The sequence below is a fragment of the Pseudophryne corroboree genome, chromosome 3 (assembly GCF_028390025.1).
Source record: "Pseudophryne corroboree isolate aPseCor3 chromosome 3, aPseCor3.hap2, whole genome shotgun sequence".
NCBI classification, from domain to species: Eukaryota; Metazoa; Chordata; class Amphibia; order Anura; family Myobatrachidae; genus Pseudophryne; species Pseudophryne corroboree.
The window spans coordinates 715,916,810-715,939,566 of record NC_086446.1 but is presented as its reverse complement, the minus strand read 5'-3'; the positions used below and the strand labels follow the sequence as shown (position 1 = coordinate 715,939,566).

The following is a 22,757-nucleotide window of genomic DNA, read 5'->3' as shown; positions in this document are numbered from 1 at the left end:
AAGTGCGGATTGTCTGCAATACTTGTACATAGTTATTGTTACAAAAATCGGGTTATTATTGTTGTGAGCCATCTTTTCAGATGCTCCGCTGTTATCATGCTGTTAACTGGGTTCAGATCACAGGTTGTACAGTGTGATTGGTGTGGCTGGTATGAGTCTTACCCGGGATTCAAAATCCTTCCTTCCCTTATTGTGTACGCTCGTCCGGGCACAGTATCCTAACTGAGGCTTGGAGGAGGGTCATAGGGGGAGGAGCCAGTGCACACCACCTGATCCTAAAGCTTTTACTTTTGTGCCCTGTCTCCTGCGGAGCCGCTAAACCCCATGGTCCTTACGGAGTCCCCAGCATCCACTACGGACTACGAGAAATAGAATTATCGGTAAGTAAATTCTTATTTTTTCTTACGGTGCATGACCGCGCCTCCTGTGACTAGGCTACGCCTCCTGAAAAGTACCTGGGCCCAGTCAGGCTCTCTACTGCCCTGGGGGTTTTCGGAGCGTGTATCTGCCATCAGCTGTGAGCTCATACCTGCAAAAACATGGCTCCTGCGTCACTACAGCTGGGTCTAGTCTGCGTAGCCAAAGGCCTAACCCAGGGCCGTCTTAACAGCAGTGTAGGCCCCTGGGCACAGCAATGCACTGGGGCCCCCCATCCTCCAGTGGTAAGGGTGGGAGGTGCTATCAGCAGCAGCTTTGATGTCCTGCTGGCAGTAGGACGTGTACTATCTTCCGCTCAGCATGTAGGACCTGGAGCAGTAATTTCTGCTAATTACTCCTTTACTGCAAAGATGGGGCGGGAGGGAGAACACTAAACTGTAGATGGGGGCATTGGGCTGAATGAAGGGGGCCCTGGTACATGACTTCCAGGGTGGTAGGGGTTGTTTAATACGTAGGGGAGGGGTGGATAGTGGAGTGGGCTTAATATTCATAATTTTCTGGTAGGAAGGCAGCTTGCTTGACTGCAGATATCTCCAGTTCCTGGAAATCGATTTTGTAGCATTCAATGGCATAAAAACAAACTGGAGGGTCCCGCCTTTCAGAAGGTACTGGTGACCTGTAGATCAGAGTTCAGGAGCCAGAGCCATCCACTGACGAAAATATAAAACTGCATATTAGGTGTGGAGCTGGAGTAGGGACCAGTTGCTTAAAGGCTGATATCTCTGAGTTAGGGCATAGTAGAGACAAGCTGCCAGTGTCCACTGACAGGGGAGAGTACCAGCTTTTGGAGTATACCCTCAGAAAAACTCTAAGTCAGACAGAGCCTGAGATATCTGGCTGGGAAGAGCAATTAACAGGTTTGGATGGGGACCACTGCTTTGACATCAAATATCTCCAGTTCCCATTGGCCAATTTTCAAAAATCTGGTACCCCTAGAAAGAGGGGACCCTAAGCTATCAGCCTAGAGCCCGTATACTCCTGGAGCCCTTGGGCAAGTGCCCATTGAGCCCATACGAAAAGACGGCCCTGGCCTAACCTTATCCCCAGTGTTCCTCATATTTGCATTTACATACCTCCCAACTGTCTCGATTTCAGTGGGACAGTCCCGCTAATTGGACACTATCCCGCTGTCCCTCCCGCGGATCGCAGTGTCCCACGGGCGGGGGGGCAGTTGGGAGAGGTAGTGATCACCGCTGCTCTGCTTTGCAAAGCAGCCGGTGATCCCACTGAATAGATCAGCACAAGGAGGGAAGCGGGCTGTCCAGCAGCTCATGGAGAGCTGGGCACGCCCCCAAAATGACGAAAACGGGGGTTGCGGCAATAGGCCACGCCCCCTTACCGTGGGACCCAATCCTCTACACAAAGCTCCACCCCCTTTGCAGCCGCGGTCGCACCTCCGGCGCATCTTGTCCCGATTCACCATGGACAGAAGTTGGGAGGTATGCATTTAGGCTGCAAATGTGTACGCAATTGCGGATGGGTTTGTGACGGCTCCGGTGGGCGGCTCTTCTCATTTCTGGGCGGCAGCTTCACTTGCTAACATCAACAGATCCATAGCCTAGAAAATCACAATTACAATTGCCTTTGTGTACAAACATGAATCAGGCCCCGAGTAAGGTAAGTTTGTTTTAACATAAATATAGACACAGAGACAGACAGACAGACAGACAGACAGACAGACAGACAGACAGACAGACAGACAGATAGATGTGATAAAATGCAGGCAGGTTGGGGTGTATCACCTGAGTAGACTGATCATGGGACTATCATCATAAACAGCCTTTGTGATGTCACTGTTGATATAGAACGTTTAGTGATCAGCTGTATTGCCGATTGGACTTCCTACAGTAGGGTAGATGTACTAAGCCTATCTTTCTTGTAAAATACTACTACAGTACCTGCAGAGCCGGATTAAGGTCTGTGGGGGCGTCTGTTGCGGCCCCTGGACAACACACTTGTGGGGGCCCCTATTAATAAAAAATTATATATATATATATATATATACATACAAAAACAATACTCCCCTCCTGCGTTATTCTATTATAATATAAGGGATGTGAGAAACAGTATCCAAACGATACTAGTACAACTGGCTGCCTAATTCCACTAAGTTCCCTGTTAGGGGGAACTAAACATAGAAATGGAGTAAGAAATAGAGGAATAGGGCGCCCAAGGATTATGTCAACCCCAAAATTTAAAGAACCTCAGAAAATTACACGGTATGATTAGATCTGGCATTAAAATATAAAAATATACTGTTCATTTAATCATTTATTAAAAAAATACAGAAGCATACATGGGGGTATATTTACAAAGATTCATGTTTTTGCCGTTTTTAAGGGTGTTTGATCTCGAATGGTATCGGGTGCATATTACTGCAACTTTTTGACTCCTGATACGGTCATTCACTAAGCTGCCGACTTTTCCAAAATCGTATTTTCCGATATCGATGTGATTCGTAATGTCAGGCAGTGTTTTACGGGAGTGATGAGTAAAACACTGCCTGACAAAACACAAGGAATCCCGGCCAGGTCTGTGAGATCCGTGCAGGGCTTCATTGTGTACCTTAAAAAGGTGTTTTAATTGTTTTTAAATCTGAACAAAATTGCGTGGGGTCCCCACTCCTAAGCATAACCAGCCTCGGGCTCTTTGAGCCGGTCCTGGTTGAAAAAATATGGGGGGGGAAAATGACAGGGGTTCCCCCATATTTGATCAACCAGCACCGGGCTCTGCACCTGGTCCTGGTGCCAAAAATACGGGGGACAAAAAGCGTAGGGGTCCCCCGTATTTTTGGAACCAGCACCGGGCTCCACTAGTCAGAGAGATAATGCCACAGCCGGGGGACACTTTTATCTTGGTCCCTGCGGCCCTGGCATTAAATCACTAACTAGTCACCCCTGGCCGGGGTACCCTGGAGGAGTGGGAACCCCTTAAATCAAGGGGTCCCCCCCTCCAGCCACCCAAGGGCCAGGGGTGAAGCCCGAGGCTGTCCCCCCCATCCAAGGGCAGCGGATGGGGGGCTGATAGCCTTGTGAAAAAAATAGAATATTGTTTTTTGTAGCAGTACTACAAGTCCCAGCAAGGTGGTACTTGGAGAACCACAAGTACCAGCATGCGGGGGGGGGGGGGGGGGTTCGCTGGTACCTGTAGTACTAATACAAAAAAAATACCCAACAAAAAACAGGACACACACACCGTGACAGTAAAACTTTATTACATACATGCACACATACATACATACTTACCTATGTTCACACGAGGCTCGGTCCACTTCTCCATGTAGACTCCACGGGTACCTGTGAAAAAAATTATACTCACATAATCCAGGGTAGCAAGTGTCCTCTTTGTAATCCACGTACTTGGCAAAAAAACAAACCACAACGTGGCGCTCCCTGATTGGCTGAAGGGACCCTCTTTGACAGGAGTCAGGGGGGTCCCAGGAGTCGGGGAAAGGGGTCCCATGTGTAAACATGGCCCCCCTTTCAGTGCGTGGTTCGGGTTTTCGGTTTGTTTTTTTGCCAAGTACGAGGATTACAAAGAGGACACTTGCTACCCTGGATTATGTGAGTATAATTTTTTTACACAGGTACCCCGTGGAGTCTACATGGAGAAGTGGACCGAGCCTCGTGTGAACATAGGTAAGTATGTATGTATGTAGGTGTGCATGTATGTAATAAAGTTTTACTGTCACGGTGTGTGTGCCCTTTTTTTTGTTGGGTATTTTTTTTGTATTAGTACTACAGGTACCAGCGAACCCGTTTCCCCCCCGCATGCTGGTACTTGTGGTTCTCCAAGTACCAGCTTGCTGGGGAGGCTTGCCTTGTATGAATAAATGGATTTTGGAACCTTTCAACAGCAAGTCAGTGATTGTCCAGTCCTCCATGCATGGAGGACTGGACAATCACTGACTTGCTGTTGGAAGGTTCCAAAATCCATTTATTCATACAAGGATCTTTTGTATGCATAAGCTCCATTTTTTGAGCTGACCTTTGAGGTTCTTTTTGGTTGGAATTAGCCGACTTCATTCACCTTCTGAACCTCCTTAATTGAATTTGGTTAGTCGACTCTAGAGGTTGGAGTGATATTACCACAATGGTGGTTATCGATTTTTCCTTATGAATATCCTTGATTGATTGTCTGGGTTCATCAAAATAGTTCTCTTTTGTCATTATTTATCAAGGATCAGAGACACACCCCTGATGAAGTCTTGATATTAGACGAAACGCGTTGGGATATTACTCTATTTTCTGATGTTATCTCCGAATACTCAATAAGGAAGATTAAGGATACAGGCAGAAGTTTATCTGCACCGTCCACAAAACACAGGAGATTTGCATCTTGTTAACTATGTAATATGATGGACACCATGTATGCTTCCGCATTTTTTGAAATAAATTATTAAATGAACAGTATATTTTTATATTTTAATGCCAGATCTAATCATACCGTGTAATTTTCTGAGGTTCTTTAAATTTTGGGGTTGACATAATCCTTGGGCGCCCTATTCCTCTATTTCTTACTCCATATATATATATATATATATATATATATATATTTCTCATACGTCCTAGAGGATGCTGGGGTCCACTTTAGAACCATGGGGTATAGACGGTTCCGCAGGAGCCATGGGCACTTTAAGACTTTTCAAGGGTGTGAACTGGCTCCTCCCTCTATGCCCCTCCTCCAGACCTCAGTTTTAGAAATGTGCCCAGGCAGACTGGATGCACTCCAGGGGAGCTCTACTGAGTTTCTCTGAAAGACTTATGTTAGGTTTTTTATTTTCAGGGAGGACTGCTGACAACAGTCTCCCTGCTTCGTGGGACTTAGGGGCCAGAATTAGGAACCAACTTCCTAAATAGTTTCATGGCTCTGCTTCTGGCTGACAGGACACCATTAGCTCCTGAAGGGATGCTGAACGCTAGCTGCGGCTATGTGCTCTCTCCCACAGCCTGCTGTCACCCCCCTTACAGAGCCAGAAGTCAGAAGACAGGTGAGTGTAAGAAGAAAAGGATCTTCAGACATTGTGATGGCTGAAAGGTACCGCGCAGCGGGCGGGAGCGCTGCGCGCCATGCTACCCACACACACAGGCACTGCAGGGTGCAGGGCACCCTGGGCAGCATGAAACCTTGTAACACTGGCATATAAGGGGCATAAGATGCTGTGGCACAGCCCTACCCCCGCCAGTATAAATATTGGTAGCATAAAGTCTGTGGGGAAACGCGCCATTACGGGGGCAGGACTTCCTCCTCAGGCAACCAGCACACTGCTCAGCGCCATTTTCTTCCAGCAAAATGCAGGGGAAGAAATGCTGATCCTCCTCTCAGTTTCTGTTTAGTATCAAAGTACAAAGAGGGGGGGAAAGTGTATATTGTGATATTATGGCAATATATGTATATATATATATATATATATATATATATATAGCGGAAAGTCTCTGTGTACAAAGTACACGACACAGGGATTTTTTATTTAAGCGCTGAGTTGTGGACTGGCAATTCATTTCTGTGTCCCTCTGACAGATTTTACTGTGGGTCTGTCCCCTATAAGCCCGGAGGGTCTGTGGTGTGATTGTGCACGTGTGTGACATGTCTGAGGCAGGGAGCTCTTCCTCTGTGGGAGCCATGTTAGGGACACAGAGTTGTAATATGACACCAAGAACCTGACTGGGTGAAAGGTTACGTGATAGTGTGAATCATATCAGTAAGAGGTTGGACTGAATCTCATGCAGAAAACTGAAAATAATTTGTTGAAGATGTGATTTTTAATAGTTCTGCCTTTCATCTACAGGGACCCCTCTGGGTCACATACAAATTTGCACAAGTAGTACAAACTGATACCGACACGGACTCTGATTCCTGTGTCGACACTAGTGATTCCAGAGGAATAGGTTCTAAGTTAGCGAAAAGCATTAAAAATGTGTTTTTAGCTATAAAGGAGGCGTTAGAAGTTACGAAGCCCCCTCTTTTACCACAGGAGAGGGTTTACTTTAGTAAAGAAGTAATGTAATTTTCCCTCCACTTCATGAGTTGAACAGTCTTGGAGGGAGTCGGATTTAACCTGATAAGAAATTTCAGATTCCCAAAAGGAATTCAGGCAGCTTACCTTTTTCCAAAAGGTGGGAGTCACCCCACATTTTAGACAGGGCCCTGTCATAAAAGGAAAAAGGTGTTTCTCCCAGCGCCTGGAATGGCTTCACTTAAGGAGCCGGCAGACCGCAAGTTCGTGAGGTGATCTATTGATTTGGCCAATGGGACACTACTCAGTCCTACCATTGTCTGTGCGTGGGTGAGTAGTGCTATTGAAAAGTGGTCAGAAAACTTGTCATTAGACATTGACACAATAGATGGAGACGAGATACTCCTAACGGTAGGTGATATCATAGATGCTGCTGCGTACGTGCTAGAAACCATGAAAGATATTGGTCTCTTGGGATCAAGAAACGCTACCATGGCAGTCTCAGCATGGAGGGCGTTGTGGATTAGCCAATGGAATGCTGACGCAGACTCCAAAAGGAATATGGAGGCTCTCCCGTATAAAGGTGAGGCCTTATTTGGAGATGGGCTGGATGCTTTAGTTCTGCGGCTAACGCAGGTAGAGTCGACATTCTTACCTAATGCTCCTGCGGCGGTGTAAAAGACACATCACTCTCAGATGCAGTCTTTTCGACCCAATAATAATAATAAAAAAAAAAAGTTTAATGGCCCCCCTTTCTTTGTGGGTAAAGGTAGGGGAAAAGGAAATAAAGTCCACAGTGTCTCACAGGAGCAGAAATCAACCTCTGCTTAGGCCAAAACTTCAGCATGACGCTGGGGCTCCCTTGCGGGAGTCCGCTCAGGTGGGGGCACGTCTGAAACTCTTCAGTCAGTTCTGGGTTCAATCTGGCCTAGACACGTGGGCTGTACAAATAGAGTCCCACGGGTATAAACTGGAGTTTCATGACATTTCCCCTGGCCGTATTTTCGAATCGACCTTACCAGCTTCTGTCACGGATAGGGAAGTGGTAGCAGCAGCAATACAGTGATTGTGTCAGGATCAAGTCATTGTCCTGGTTCCCTTGTCTCGACAAGGAGAAGGGTTTTATTCAACCCTATTTGTAGTTCCGAAGCCGGATGGCTCAGTCAGACCATTTCTAAACCTGAAAAATCAGAATCTCTACCTGCAAAGGTTCAAGTTTAAGATGGAATCTCTGAGGGCAGTGATTTCCAATCTGGAGGAGGGGGAATTCATGGTGTCAGTGGACATAAAAGATGCCTACTTACATGTTCCCATTTCTCTGACGTCCTAGTGGATGCTGGGAACTCCGTAAGGACCATGGGGAATAGCGGCTCCGCAGGAGACTGGGCACAAATAGAAAGCTTTAGTACTACCTGGTGTGCACTGGCTCCTCCCCCTATGACCCTCCTCCAAGCCTCAGTTAGATTTTTGTGCCCGAACGAGAAGGGTACACACTAGGGGCTCTCCTGAGCTTCTTAGTGAAAGTTTTAGTTTAGGTTTTTTATTTTCAGTGAGACCTGCTGGCAACAGGCTCACTGCATCGAGGGACTAAGGGGAGAAGAAGCAAACTCACCTGCGTGCAGAGTGGATTGGGCTTCTTGGCTACTGGACACCATTAGCTCCAGAGGGACCGATCACAGGCCCAGCCTTGGAGCTCGGTCCCAGAGCCGCGCCGCCGGCCCCCTTACAGAGCCAGAAGCAAGAAGAGTCCGGCAAATCGGCGGCAGAAGACATCCTGTCTTCCACAAGGTAGCGCACAGCACTGCAGCTGTGCGCCATTGCTTCTCAGCACACTTCACACTCCGGTCACTGAGGGTGCAGGGCGCTGGGGGGGGGGGGGGCGCCCTGAGCAGCAATAGAAACACCTTGGCTGGCTAAAAATACATCACATATAGCTCCTGGGCTATATGGATGAATTTTAACCCCTGCCAGATTTTCACAAAAAGCGGGAGAAAGGCCGCCGAGAAGAGGGCGGAGCCTATCTCCTCAGCACACAGGCGCCATTTTCCCTCACAGCTCCGCTGGAAGGACGTCTCCCTGACTCTCCCCTGCAGTCCTGCACTACAGAAACAGGGTAAAAAAGAGAGGGGGGCACTAATTGGTGGGATATTAACAATACAGCAGCTATAAGGGAGAAACACTTATATAAGGTTGTCTCTATATCTATATATAGCGCTCTGGTGTGTGCTGGCATACTCTCCCTCTGTCTCCCCAAAGGGCTAGTGGGGTCCTGTCCTCTATCAGAGCATTCCCTGTGCGTGTGCTGTGTGTCGGTACGTTTGTGTCGACATGTATGAGGAGGAAAATGATGTGGAGGCGGGGCAATTGCCTATAATAGAGATGTCACCCCCTAAGGAGTCGACACCTGAGTGGATGGCTTTATGGAAGGATTTACGTGTCAGCTCCTTACAAAAGACGGTTGATGACATGAGACAGCCGACTAATCAGCTAGTCCCTGTCCAGGCGTCTCAGAAACCATCAGGGGCTCTAAAAAGGCCGTTACCTCAGGTGGTGGATACTGACGTCGACACGGATACTGACTCCAGTGTCGACGGTGAGGAGACAAACGTGACTTCCAGTAGGGCCACACGTTACATGATCACGGCAATGAGAGAGGTGTTAAACATTTCTGATACTGCAAGTACCACTAAAAAGGGTATTATGTGGGGTGTGAAAAAACTACCTGTAGTTTTTCCTGAATCAGACGAATTAAATGAGGTGTGTGATGAAGCGTGGGTTTCCCCCGATAAAAAACTGATAATTTCTAAAAAGTTATTGGCATTATACCCTTTCCCGCCAGAGGTTAGGGCGCGTTGGGAAACACCCCCTAGAGTGGATAAAGCGCTCACACGCTTATCAAAACAAGTGGCGTTACCGTCTCCGGATACGGCCGCCCTCAAGGAACCAGGTGACAGAAAACTGGAAAATATCCTAAAAAGTATATACACACATACTGGTGTTATACTGCGACCAGCAATCGCCTCAGCCTGGATGTGCAGCGCTGGGGTAGCTTGGTCGGATTCCCTGACTGAAAATATTGATACCCTGGATAGGGACAGTATATTGTTGACTATAGAGCATTTAAAAGATGCATTTCTATATATGCGAGATGCACAGAGGGATATTTCCACTCTGGCTTCAAGAGTGAGTGCGCTGTCCATTTCTGCCAGAAGAGGATTATGGACGCGACAGTGGTCAGGTGATGCGGACTCTAAACGGCATATGGAAATATTGCCTTATAAAGGGGAGGAGTTATTTGGGGTCGGTCTATCGGACCTGGTGGCCACGGCAACTGCTGGGAAATCCACATTTTTACCCCAGGTAGCCTCTCAACATAAAAAGACGCCGTCTTATCCGGCTCAGTCCTTTCGTCCCCATAAGGGCAAGCGGGCAAAAGGTTCCTCTTTTCTGCCCCGGGGCAGAGGAAGGGGAAAAAGACTGCAACAGACAGCCACTTCCCAGGAACAAAAGCCCTCCCCGCTTCTGCCAAGTCCTCAGCATGACGCTGGGGCCTTACAAGCGGACTCAGGCACGGTGGGGGCCCGTCTCAAGAATTTCAGCGCGCAGTGGGCTCACTCGCAAGTGGACCCCTGGATCCTGCAAGTAGTATCTCAGGGGTACAAATTGGAGTTCGAGACGTCTCCCCCTCGCCGGTTCCTGAAGTCTGCTTTACCAACGTCTCCCTCCGACAGGGAGGCAGTATTGGAGGCAGTTCACAAGCTGTATTCCCAGCAGGTGATAATCAAGGTACCCCTCCTGCAACAAGGGAAGGGATATTATTCCACGCTGTTTGTGGTACCGAAGCCGGACGGCTCGGTGAGACCAATTTTAAATCTGAAGTCTTTGAACACTTACATACAGAGGTTCAAATTCAAGATGGAGTCACTCAGGGCAGTGATCGCGAACCTGGAAGAGGGGGACTATATGGTGTCTCTGGACATCAAAGATGCCTACCTCCATGTCCCCATTTACCCTTCTCATCAAGGGTACCTCAGGTTTGTGGTAGAAAACTGTCACTATCAGTTTCAGACGCTGCCGTTTGGATTATCCACGGCACCTCGGGTCTTTACCAAGGTAATGGCCGAAATGATGATTCTTCTTCGAAGAAAAGGCGTTTTAATTATCCCTTACTTGGACGATCTCCTGATAAGAGCAAGATCCAGAGAACAGTTAGTAGTCGGAGTAGCCCTATCTCAAGTAGTGCTACGGCAGCACGGCTGGATTCTAAATATCCCAAAATCGCAGCTGATTCCGACAACACGTCTTCTGTTCCTAGGGATGATTCTGGACACAGTCCAGAAAAAGGTGTTCCTTCCGGAAGAAAAAGCCAGGGAGTTATCCGACCTAGTCAGAAACCTCCTGAAACCAGGGCAAGTCTCAGTGCATCAATGCACAAGAGTCCTGGGAAAGATGGTAGCTTCCTACGAAGCGATTCCATTCGGCAGATTCCACGCAAGAACGTTCCAGTGGGATCTGCTGGACAAATGGTCCGGATCGCATCTTCAGATGCATCAGCGGATAACCCTGTCCCCAAAGACAAGGGTGTCTCTTCTGTGGTGGTTGCAGAGTGCTCATCTTCTAGAGGGCCGCAGATTCGGCATTCAGGACTGGGTCCTGGTGACCACGGATGCCAGCCTGAGAGGCTGGGGAGCAGTCACACAGGGAAGAAATTTCCAGGGCTTGTGGTCAAGCCTGGAGACATCACTTCACATAAATATCCTGGAGCTAAGGGCCATCTACAATGCTCTAAGCCTAGCAAGACCTCTGCTTCAAGGTCACCCGGTGCTGATCCAGTCGGACAACATCACGGCAGTCGCCCACGTAAACAGACAGGGCGGCACAAGAAGCAGGAGGGCAATGACAGAAGTTGCAAGGATTCTTCGCTGGGCGGAAAATCATGTGATAGCACTGTCAGCAGTGTTCATTCCGGGAGTGGACAACTGGGAAGCAGACTTCCTCAGCAGGCACGACCTCCACCCGGGAGAGTGGGGACTTCACCCAGAAGTTTTCCACATGATTGTGAACCGTTGGGAAAAACCAAAGGTGGACATGATGGCGTCACGCCTCAACAAAAAACTAGACAGGTATTGCGCCAGGTCACGGGACCCTCAGGCAATAGCTGTGGACGCTCTGGTAACACCGTGGGTGTACCAGTCAGTGTATGTGTTCCCTCCTCTGCCTCTCATACCCAAGGTACTGAGAATCATAAGAAGGAGAGGAGTAAGGACTATACTCGTGGCTCCGGATTGGCCAAGAAGGACTTGGTACCCGGAACTTCAAGAGATGCTCACGGAGGACCCGTGGCCTCTACCTCTACGAAGGGACCTGCTCCAGCAGGGACCCTGTCTGTTCCAAGACTTACCGCGGCTGCATTTGACGGCATGGCGGTTGAACGCCGGATCCTGAAGGAAAAAGGCATTCCGGATGAAGTCATCCCTACCCTGATCAAAGCCAGGAAGGATGTAACCGTGCAGCATTATCACCGTATTTGGCGTAAATATGTTGCGTGGTGCGAGGCCAGGAAGGCCCCTACAGAGGAATTTCAACTGGGTCGTTTCCTGCATTTCCTGCAAACAGGACTGTCTATGGGCCTAAAATTAGGGTCCATTAAGGTTCAAATTTCGGCCCTGTCCATCTTCTTCCAAAAAGAACTGGCTTCAGTTCCTGAAGTTCAGACGTTTGTCAAAGGGGTGCTGCATATACAGCCTCCTTTTGTGCCTCCAGTAGCACCTTGGGATCTCAATGTGGTTTTGGGGTTCCTAAAATCACATTGGTTTGAACCACTCACCACTGTGGACTTAAAATATCTCACATGGAAAGTGGTAATGCTATTGGCCCTGGCTTCAGCCAGGCGCGTGTCAGAATTGGCGGCTTTATCCTATAAAAGCCCTTACCTAATTTTTCATACGGATAGGGCAGAATTGAGGACTCGTCCTCAATTTCTCCCTAAGGTGTTTTCAGCATTTCACCTGAACCAGCCTATTGTGGTACCTGTGGCTACTAGGGACTTGGAGGACTCCAAGTTGCTGGACGTAGTCAGGGCCCTGAAAATATACGTTTCCAGGACGGCTGGAGTCAGAAAATCTGACTCGCTGTTTATTCTGTATGCACCCAACAAGCTGGGTGCTCCTGCTTCTAAGCAGACTATTGCTCGTTGGATTTGTAGTACAATTCAGCTTGCACATTCTGTGGCAGGCCTGCCACAGCCAAAATCTGTAAAAGCCCATTCCACACGGAAAGTGGGCTCATCTTGGGCGGCCGCCCGAGGGGTCTCGGCTTTACAACTTTGCCGAGCAGCTACTTGGTCAGGGGCAAACACGTTTGCTAAATTCTACAAATTTGATACCCTGGCTCAGGAGGACCTGGAGTTCTCTCATTCGGTGCTGCAGAGTCATCCGCACTCTCCCGCCCGTTTGGGAGCTTTGGTATAATCCCCATGGTCCTTACGGAGTTCCCAGCATCCACTAGGACGTCAGAGAAAATAAGAATTTACTTACCGATAATTCTATTTCTCATAGTCCGTAGTGGATGCTGGGCGCCCATCCCAAGTGCGGATTGTCTGCAATACTTGTACATAGTTATTGTTAACTAAATCGGGTTATTGTTGTAGTGAGCCATCTTTTCTAGAGGCTCCTCTGTTTATCATACTGTTAACTGGGTTCAGATCACAAGTTATACGGTTTGATTGGTGTGGCTGGTATGAGTCTTACCCGGGATTCAAAATCCTTCCTTATTGTGTACGCTCGTCCGGGCACAGTATCCTAACTGAGGCTTGGAGGAGGGTCATAGGGGGAGGAGCCAGTGCACACCAGGTAGTACTAAAGCTTTCTATTTGTGCCCAGTCTCCTGCGGAGCCGCTATTCCCCATGGTCCTTACGGAGTTCCCAGCATCCACTACGGACTATGAGAAATAGAATTATCGGTAAGCAAATTCTTATTTTATCCTCCGCATCAAGCTTATCTGAGATTCGCAGTACAGGATTGTCATTACCAGTTTCAGACGATGACGTTCGGACTCTCCATGGCACTGAGGGTATTCACCAAAGTGATGGCGGAGACGATGGTACTCCTTCGACTGCAAGGAGTCAATATAATTCCTTATCTGGACGATTTCCTGATAAAAGTGAAGTCCAGGGAAAAGTTGATGCAGAACATTGCACTCTCCCTGACAGTACTCCAACATCACCGTTGGATCTTAAATTTTCCAAAGTCACAATTGGAACCGACGACAAGATTGTCCTTTCTCGGGATGATACTGGACACAGAAGAACAGAAGGTATTTCTTCCAGTAGAAAAGCCTCAGGAAATCCAGAGAATGGTCAAACAAATTCTGAAACCAACAAGAGTGTCGATTCATCAATGCATTTGGTTGTTGGGAAAGATGGTAGCGGCCTACGAGGCCATACTGTTTGGCCGATTCCATGCCAGAGTATTCCAGGGGGACCTATTGGACAAGTGGTCCGGATCCCATCTACACATGCATCAGAGGATAATCCTGTCATCCAACGCCAGAATTTCGCTCCTGTGGTGGTTACACAGTTCTCACCTCCTAGAGGGACGCAGGTTCGGGATTCAGGACTGGGTCCTAGTAACCACGGATGCAAATCTCCGAGGCTAGGGAGCAGTCACACAGGGGGAAAGCTTCCAAGGAAGGTAGCCAAGTCAAGAAACTTGTCTTCACATAAACGTTCTGGAATTGAGAGCCATTTACAACGGCCTTCTACAAGCGGTGCATCTTCTTAAAGATCAACCCGTGCAGATCCAGTCGGACAATGTAACAGCAGTCACGTACATTAACCGTCAAGGTGGAACGATAAGCAGAGCAGCAATGGCAGAGGTGACAAAGATCCTCCTCTGGGCAGAAAGACATGCAAGAGCTCTGTTGGCAATTTTCATTCCGGGAGTGGACAACTGGAAAGCAGACTTCCTCAGCAGACACGATCTCCATCTAGGAGAGTGGGGCCTCCACCAAGAAGTCTTCGCAGAGGTGACAAGTCTTTGGGGAGTTCCCCAAGCAGACATGATGGCATCCCGTCTCAACAAGAAGCTTCAGAGATATTGTTCCAGGTCGAGAGACCCTCAAGCAATAGCAGTGGATGCACTGGTGACCCAGTGGGTGTTTCGGTCGGTATATGTTTTCCCTCCACTTCCACTGATACCAAAAGTTCTCAAAATCATACGAAGAACAAGGGTTCGAGCGATCCTTATTGTCCCAGACTGGCCAAGGAGGGCTCGGTATCTTCAGGAGTTACTCCTAGAATATCCTCGGCCTCTTTCTCCTCGCGAGGACCTGCTGCAGCAGGGGCCGTGCGTATATCAAGACTTACCGCGGCTACGTTTGACGGCATGGCTGTTGAGCCCCGGATCCTAGCCCGAAAGGGTATTCCAAAAGAAGTCATTCCCACACTTATTCAGGCCAAGAAAGGAGTAACATCTAAGCATTACCACCGTATTTGGAGAAAATATGTGTCTTGGTGTGAATCCAAAAAGGCTCCAACGGAAGATTTTCAGTTAGGACATTTTCTCCATTTTCTACAGGCAGGTGTGGATGTGGGCCTACGATTGGATTCAATCAAGGTCCAGATTTCGGCCTTGTCGATTTTCTTTCAAAAACAATTGGCCTCCTTTCTAGAAGTTCAGACGTTCGTGAAAGGAGTGCTGCACATCCAACCTCCATTTGTGCCTCCGGTGGCACCATGGGACCTTAATGTGGTGTTGCAGTTCCTGCAATCAGATTGGTTTGAGCCTCTGAAGGAGATAAAATTGAAGTTTCTTACTTGGAAAGTGGTCATGTTATTGGCCTTGGCATCCGCAAGGCGGGTGTCTGAGTTGGGGGCCTTGTCCCACAAGAGCCCTTACCTGATCTTCCATGAAGATAGAGCAGAGTTGGGAACTCGCCAGCAATTTATTCCAAAGGTGGTTTCGTATTTCCATATGAACCAACCTATTGTGGTGCCAGCGGCTACTGACACCTTCGCTGCGTCAAAGTCTCTTGATGTAGTTAGAGTTTTAAAAAATTGATGTCGCAAGAACGGCTTGGGTACGGAAAACAGAGGCTCTGTTTGTCCTGTATGCTCCCAACAAGATTGCGTGTCCTGCTTCTAAGCAGACCATTGCGCGCTGGATCAGAGGGACGATTCAGCACGATCATTCCACGGCAGGATTGCCGATACCGAAGTCGGTAAAAGCCCATTCTACTAGAAAGGTGGGCGCATCCTGGGCGGCTGCCCCGGGGGGTCTCGGCATTACAGCTTTGCCGAGCAGCTACTTGGTCAGGGGCAAACACGTTTGCAAAGTTTTACAAGTTTGACACCTTGGCCGATTAGGACCTAAAGTTTGGTCAATCAGTGCTGCAGGGTCATCCGCAATCTCCCGCCCGTACTGGAGCTTTGGTATAACCCCATGGTACTAAAGTGGACTCCAGCATCCTCTAGGACGTATGTGAAAACAGGATTTTAATACCTACCGGTAAATCCTTTTCTCCTAGTCCGTAGAGGATGCTGGGCGCCTGAACTAGTGCGTACTTTACCTGCAGTTGTTACGTTTGTAGTTACACAGATGTTGTGTTACGGTTATTTTCAGCATCTTGCTGCAACTGTTCATGCCGTTGGCATGTGTTATGTTGAATGCCATGTTGTGCGGCATGGCTGAGGTGTGAGCTGGTATGAATCTCACCATTAAATTATAAGTAAATCCTTTCATCTAAATGTCCGTCTCCCTGGGCACAGTTCCTATAACTGAGGCCTGGAGGAGGGGCATAGAGGGAGGAGCCAGTTCACACCCTTGAAAAGTCTTAAAGTGTCCATGGCTCCTGCGGAACAGTCTATACCCCATGGTACTAAAGTGGACCCCAGCATCCTCTACGGACTAGGAGAAAGGGATTTACCGGTAGGTATTAAAATCCAAAACAGGCGGCACTCCAGGGACTTGTAAACTCAAGTGAAGTGTATTCTTAAATCAAAAAGTAAAAAACAAAGGCTTATCTTGCCGACGTTTCAGCGCCACGCAGGACGCTTTTTTCAAGGCTATATGCACTGCATATAGCCTTGAAAAAAGCGTCCTGTGTGGCGCTGAAACGTCTGCAAGATATGCCTTTGTTTATTACTTTTTGATTTAAGAATACACTTCACTTGAGTTTACAAGTCCCTGGAGTGCCGCCTGGTTTTTAGTGATTGGGAGCGGGCTGTGGCTAACCCCTCTGTAGAAGACCACAGATTCCTATACACCATAAGGAAGGCATCGGGGCAGTTGCTCTATTGGCAGGGAGTGCCAACCTTTTCAGTTTGCTATATATATATATATATATATATATATATATATACACACACACACACACACACACACACACACACACACACACACATACACTGCTCAAAAAAATAAAGGGAACACTAAAATAACACATCCTAGATCTGAATGAATGAAATATTCTTATTAAATACTTTGTTCTTTACATAGCTGAATGTGCTGACAACAAAATCACACAAAAATGATCAATGGAAATCAAATTTATTAACCCATGGAGGTCTGGATTTGGAGTCACACTCAAAATTAAAGTGGAAAAACTCTCTCTCTGTAAGGGTAAAAAAATAGATATTGTTATGGATGAAGAATAAATTCTGTTAGTGGATGAAAGTGAAAGTAATGAAAGCAAGGAGGAGTCGTATACTCCTTCTAGACCAAAAGAAAAGACAAAAAACCTTACAGGTTTACAGACAATTTACTGATCTCAAAAGTTCTGTGACTCGTGGTTAAAAGTCAGAGCACTGAAGGCTTGAACAATCAAAATGCAGAATATTTTAGCAGCCTCTATAAAGTTTAAAAAAAATACCTTATAGTAATTACGAGACTGAAATGCTACATTCCACAGCGAGTGTTGTATTCATTGCCATCATCCCCTTCATATTCCTGAAATGGAAAGCCTTGGTTGGGCCTCTTATCCAAATACTGAATGGTTGGATCCAGTTACTTATCCAATCACTACCCCAGGCCTAAATGTATTAAGCCTTAAAGTGATTAAGGGGAACATTTACTAAGCAGTAATAAGAGCGGAGAAGTGAGCCAGTGGAGAAATTTCCCCATCAACCAATCAGCAGCTCTGTATGATTTTATAGTATGCAAATTATAGATGTTACTTTAGTGCTGATTGGTTGCCATGGGCAACTTCTCCACTGGCTCACTTCTCTGCTCTTATCACTGCTTAGTAAATGTACCCCTATGTGGCTTTCACTACATAACCTTCATTCTCCATTTCTCTTACGTCCTAGGGGATGCTGGGGTCCACATTAGTACCATGGGGTATAGACGGGTCCATTAGGAGCCACTGGCACTTTAAGAGTTTGAGAGTGTGGGCTGGCTCCTCCCTCTATGCCCCTCCTACCAGACTCAGTTTAGAAAATGTGCCCGGAGGAGTTTTATTTTTTTCCAAGAGTTAGTTTAGGCACAGGGAGGCTGCTGGCAACAGACTCCCTGCTTCGTGGGACTAAGGGGGGGAGTAGTGTCCGCCCTGCAGGGTCTGAGCCACTATCTCCGCTGACAGGACACTGAGCTCCTGAGGGTGCTGATCGTTAGCCGCTCCAGGCGACCGCTCACTCCCGCAGCATGCCGCCGCCCCGTTACAGAGCCAGAAGAATTTGGTGTCGAGTGAGTCACCGGCCCCCCTGGCAAGCGGGGAGCCGGTGTGAAGATGGCGGCAACAGGGTAGGGAGTGCAGTACTAACTGCGCTCCGGGGCTCAGCAGTACATAGTACGGCGCTGAGAGGGGCGCCCTGAGCCAGCGCCTATACCCTACACTGGTCAGCAAGCCTGTCAGGGTCCCCGGATCGCTGCCAGCAGAAATCCTCAGGCCAGTATAATATAATGAAGAACGGGAAGCAGCGCCATGTTCGGGGGCGGAGCTTCTCCTCAGAGCGGACCCAGCAGTGTTCAGCGCCATTTTCCTGCCTGCAGTTCCTGTACAACAGACGCTGACAGGGAGAGCTGTCCCTCTAAGCAACTCCAGCTATCCTGTGCGGTACCAGGGGGTTGTAGAAGGGGGTGGAGGCTGTGTAAAGTCTGTGTGGTCTATTAAGGTACACAGATAGCTCTGGTAGTTTATTAGTTCTACCTCAAAAAGCGCTGTGTGTGGGTTGGCTCCAATCTCTGTGTCTCTCTGTGGCATACTTGGGGGGAAACTGTATCTGACATTTTCCTGTGTGTGTGTCTGTGTGTGTGTGGGTGGTTAATATCTCACATAGCCATGTCAAGGGACTCTGGGGGTCATTCCAACCTGATCACTCGCTGCGCCGATCGGGTCGGAACTACGCATGCGCTGGCGGTCCCCAGCGAAGATGAAGGCCGTCGGTCCCTAGCGATCGCCTCTGCCTAATTGACAGGCAGAGGCGGTTCGCTGGGAGGCAGGGGGTTGCGTTTAGGGGGCGCGGTCCGGTCAACGAAGGCCTGGCTGGACCGTTTGGGGGGCGGGCCGCGGCAGCTGCGTGACGTCACACGCAGCCGCTGCGACCCGGGGTTCTCCCGGCCAGCCGCAGGAACTGCGCTGGCCGGGAGTAACTCCTGAGATGCAAAAGCATCGCCGCTGTGCAATGCTTTTGCATTTCTGCAGGGGGGGGGGGGGGGGGGCGGCACTGACATGCGGGCGGACTAGCCCTGTGCTGGGCGTCCCCCCGCATGTCTGAGTGCCTGGTCGTAGCTGTGCCAAATTTAGCACAGCAACGATCAACTCGGAATGACCCCCTCTGTGTCATATGCTGCAGAAGAGGGTTCCTCTCAGGAAGGATCCATTCCATGTACACAGGATTGTAATGCTTTGTCTCAGATCCCTATTTTTGAACCTGAGAGGTTAACTTCTATTAAAGGAATGATCTCTCAGATCTCTACTAGGGTAGCTAATACTGAGACTGAAACTCAGGTGTTATTCCTGCAAAATCCCCTAGCATGTTCCCACAGAAACGTGCACTTGCCCAAATTATGCAAGATGACACGGTTACCGATTCTGATACTGCAGACGGTGATGGGGATGTGCTGAGGGGGGCGGCATCCCTTGCTAAGGGGGTGCAGCTCTTGATTGAGGTCATTAGAGATGTGTTAAATATTAATGACACAACACCTGAGCAGGTTTAGGAGGCTTACTTCACTGACAATAAGAAAGCCTCGCTTACCTTCCCTCTGTCTAAGGAATTAAACGCTATATTTGAAAAATCCTGGGAAAACCTGGAGAAAAAATTCCAGATCCCAAAACGGGTTCTGGTTGCTTTTCCCTTCCCTGAGGAAGATAGGAAAAAATGGGAAAACCCACCCGTTGTTGACGCATCTGTTTCCAGACTGTCTAAAAAGGTGGTTTTACCTGTCCCTGGATCTACCGCGTTAAAAGAACCGGCTGATCGCAAGATTGACACTACGCTCAAATCCATTTACACTGCTTCAGGAGTGGTGTTAAGGCCCACTATTGCCTGTGCATGGATTTCTAAAGCCATAGTAAAGTGGGCAGGCACATTACTGGAGGATTTGGATACAATGGACAGAAGTGACATTGAATTGTTTTTACGTAACATACAGGATTCTGCGGGGTTCATGGTGGAATCCATGAAGGACCTGGGTACGCTGACTGCATGGATATCTTCCATGTCAGTCTCAGCCCGCAGGGGACTCTGGCTACGCCAATGGTCTGCAGACGCAGAATCCAGGAGAAGTGTGGAGAACCTACCCTACACAGCTCAGGCTCTATTTGGAGAGGCGTTGGATGCGTGGATTTCCATGCCAACCGCGGGTAAGTCACCTTTCCTTCCCTCTGCTACACCTTCTACGAAGAAACCATTTTCTTCAGCTGTGCCGCAGTCCTTTCGGACCGCTAAGACAAAAAAGTCCAAGCCTCCTACCACTTTCTTTAGAGATGGTCATGCAAAATCCAAAAAGCCTGCAGGCTCCCAGGACCAGAGATCTGCTTCTGGTTCCTCAAAATCCTCAGCATGACGGTGGACTGCAAAGCCTGGAGGACGGGCTGGTAGGTGCGAGACTCAGACGTTTCAGACATGTCTGGGTGTCGTCCGGCCTGGATCCCTGGGTACAGGATATTGTGTCCCAGGGGTACAGGCTGGAGTTTCAAGAACTCCCGCCTCACCGATTCTTCAAATCAGGCTTGCCAGCTTTGCTGACAGACAGGGCTATCCTACAGGAAGCCATCCTAAAATTGGAAAAGTCACAGGTCATTGTCCCAGTTCCACCTCATATGCAAAACAAGGGTTATTATTCAAACCTTTTCGTGGTACTGAAACCGGATGGTTCGGTCAGGCCAATTTTGAACTTGAAATCGTTGAACCCTTACCTGAGGGTGTTCAAATTCAAAATGGAGTCTCTCAAAGCAGTGATTTCAGGTCTGAAGGAGGGAGAGTTTCTGGTATCTCTGGATATCAAGGATGCGTACCTCCACATTCCGATTTTGCTGCCGCACCAGACTTATCTCAGATTTGCACTGTTAGACAGTCACTATCAATTTCAGGCACTGCCATTCGGCCTTTCCACAGCACCGAGGGTGTTCACCAAGGTGATGGCAGAGGAGATGGTTCTCCTCCGCAGAAAGGGGGTGAACATAATCCCATATCTGGACGATCTACTGATAAAGGCATCGTCCAGAGAGACGTTGTTGCAGTCCATTGTTCTCAAGACTCATCTGCTCAGGGAACACTGTTGGATCCTGAACCTTCCAAAATCACATTTGGAGCAGACAAAGAGGTTGTCTTTTCTGGGAATGATCCTCGACACGCAAGTGCAGAGGATGTTTTTGCCAGAGGCGAAAGCGTTGGTGATTCAAACAATGGTCCGGGACGTCCTGAAGCCAGCCCGGGTATCGGTTCATCAGTGCATTCACCTTCAGGGGAAGATGGTGGCCTCTTGCGAGGCTCTACAGTACGGAAGGTTTCATGCTCGGCCCTTCCAACTGAATCTCCTGGACAAGTGGTCGGGATCTCATCTACACATGCACCAGAGAATACGTCTGTCACCGAAAGCCAGGATTTCACTACTCTGGTGGCTGCAACTACCTCACCTTCTGGAGGGCCGCAGGTTCGGGATTCAGGACTGGAGCCTTCTAACCACGGATGCAAGTCTCCGGGGATGGGGCGCAGTCACTCAGGGGGAAACCTTCCAAGGAAGGTGGACAAGCCTGGAATCCAGCCTTCCAATAAACATTCTGGAACTCAGAGCCATCTACAACAGTCTTCTCCAAGCGGCCCATCTTCTGCGAGATCGAGCCATTCAAGTGCAGTCGGACAATGTAACAACGGTGGATTACATAAACCGACAGGGCAGAACGAAGAGCAGAGCTGCAATGTCAGAGGTAACGTCGATCATCCTCTGGGCAGAAAAACACGCGTTGGCGCTGTCAGCAATCTTCATTCCGGGAGTAGACAACTGGGAAGTGGACTTCCTCAGCTGACACGATCTCCATCCAGGAGAGTGGGGACTCCAACCGGAGGTGTTCAAGGAGGTAACAGATCTTTGGGGTGTACCTCAAATAGACATGATGGACTCTCGTCTCAACAAGAAGCTTCGGTGGTATTGTTCCAGGTCGAGGGACCCACAAGCCGTGGCGGTGGACGCCCTAGTGACTCCGTGGGTGTTCCAGTCGGTGTACGTGTTTCCTTCACTTCCACTCATTCTAAGAGTTCTAAAACTCATAAGGAGAACAAGAGTTCAGGCGATCCTCATTGCTCCGAACTGGCCAAGAAGGGCTTGGTACGCGGTTCTTCTGGATCTACTGCTAGAAGAGCCAAGGCCTCTTCCTCTTCGGGAGGACCTGCTGCAGCAGGGGCCGTTCGCTTATCAAGACTTACCGTGGCTACGTTTGACGGCATGGAGGTTGAACGCCAGATCTTAGCTTGGAAGGGCATTACGAACAAGGTTATTCCTACCCTGATACAGGCTAGGAAAGGAGTAACGTCTAAACATTACCATCGCATTTGGAAAAAGTATGTATCTTGGTGTGAATCAAATAAATTTCCTACGGTGGAGTTTCAACTGGGACGTTTTATCCTCTTCCTGCAAGCAGGTGTGAATATGGGCCTGCGCTTGGGATCCGTAAAAGTCCAGATTTCGGCCCTATCCATTTTCTTCCAGAAACAGTTGGCTTCCCTCCCTGAGGTTCAGACTTTTTTGAAAGGGGTTCTGCACATCCAGCCTCCCTTTGTGCCGCCTACAGCACCCTGGGATCTTAACGTGGTGTTGCAGTTCCTCCAATCGGATTGGTTCGAGCCTCTACAGGAGGTTGAGGTCAAGTTTCTCACGTGGAAGGCTGTCACTTTGTTGGCCTTAGCTTCTGCTAGACGTGTGT

General features: G+C 48.6%; 1 protein-coding gene across 4 annotated transcripts in view; it reads right to left on the bottom strand.

The window, feature by feature from the left end:
• The window catches only part of EEF1AKMT2 (EEF1A lysine methyltransferase 2), a 161,689-nt gene extending 144,316 nt beyond the window's left edge, over window positions 1-17,373 (bottom strand). For 3 of the 4 annotated variants that reach the window (XM_063962152.1, XM_063962153.1, XM_063962151.1), the window contains exon 1: window positions 17,265-17,337. Coding sequence is in view for 1 of the 4 variants with exons in the window: in XM_063962148.1 (XP_063818218.1) it covers window positions 17,279-17,337 (59 nt within the window). In the remaining 3 variants the exon portion in view is untranslated. Of the gene's footprint in view, window positions 1-17,264 lie in introns of all 4 variants that reach the window. The other variant, XM_063962148.1, reaches the window with a different exon arrangement.
• Between the last annotated feature and the right edge of the window lie 5,384 nt (window positions 17,374-22,757).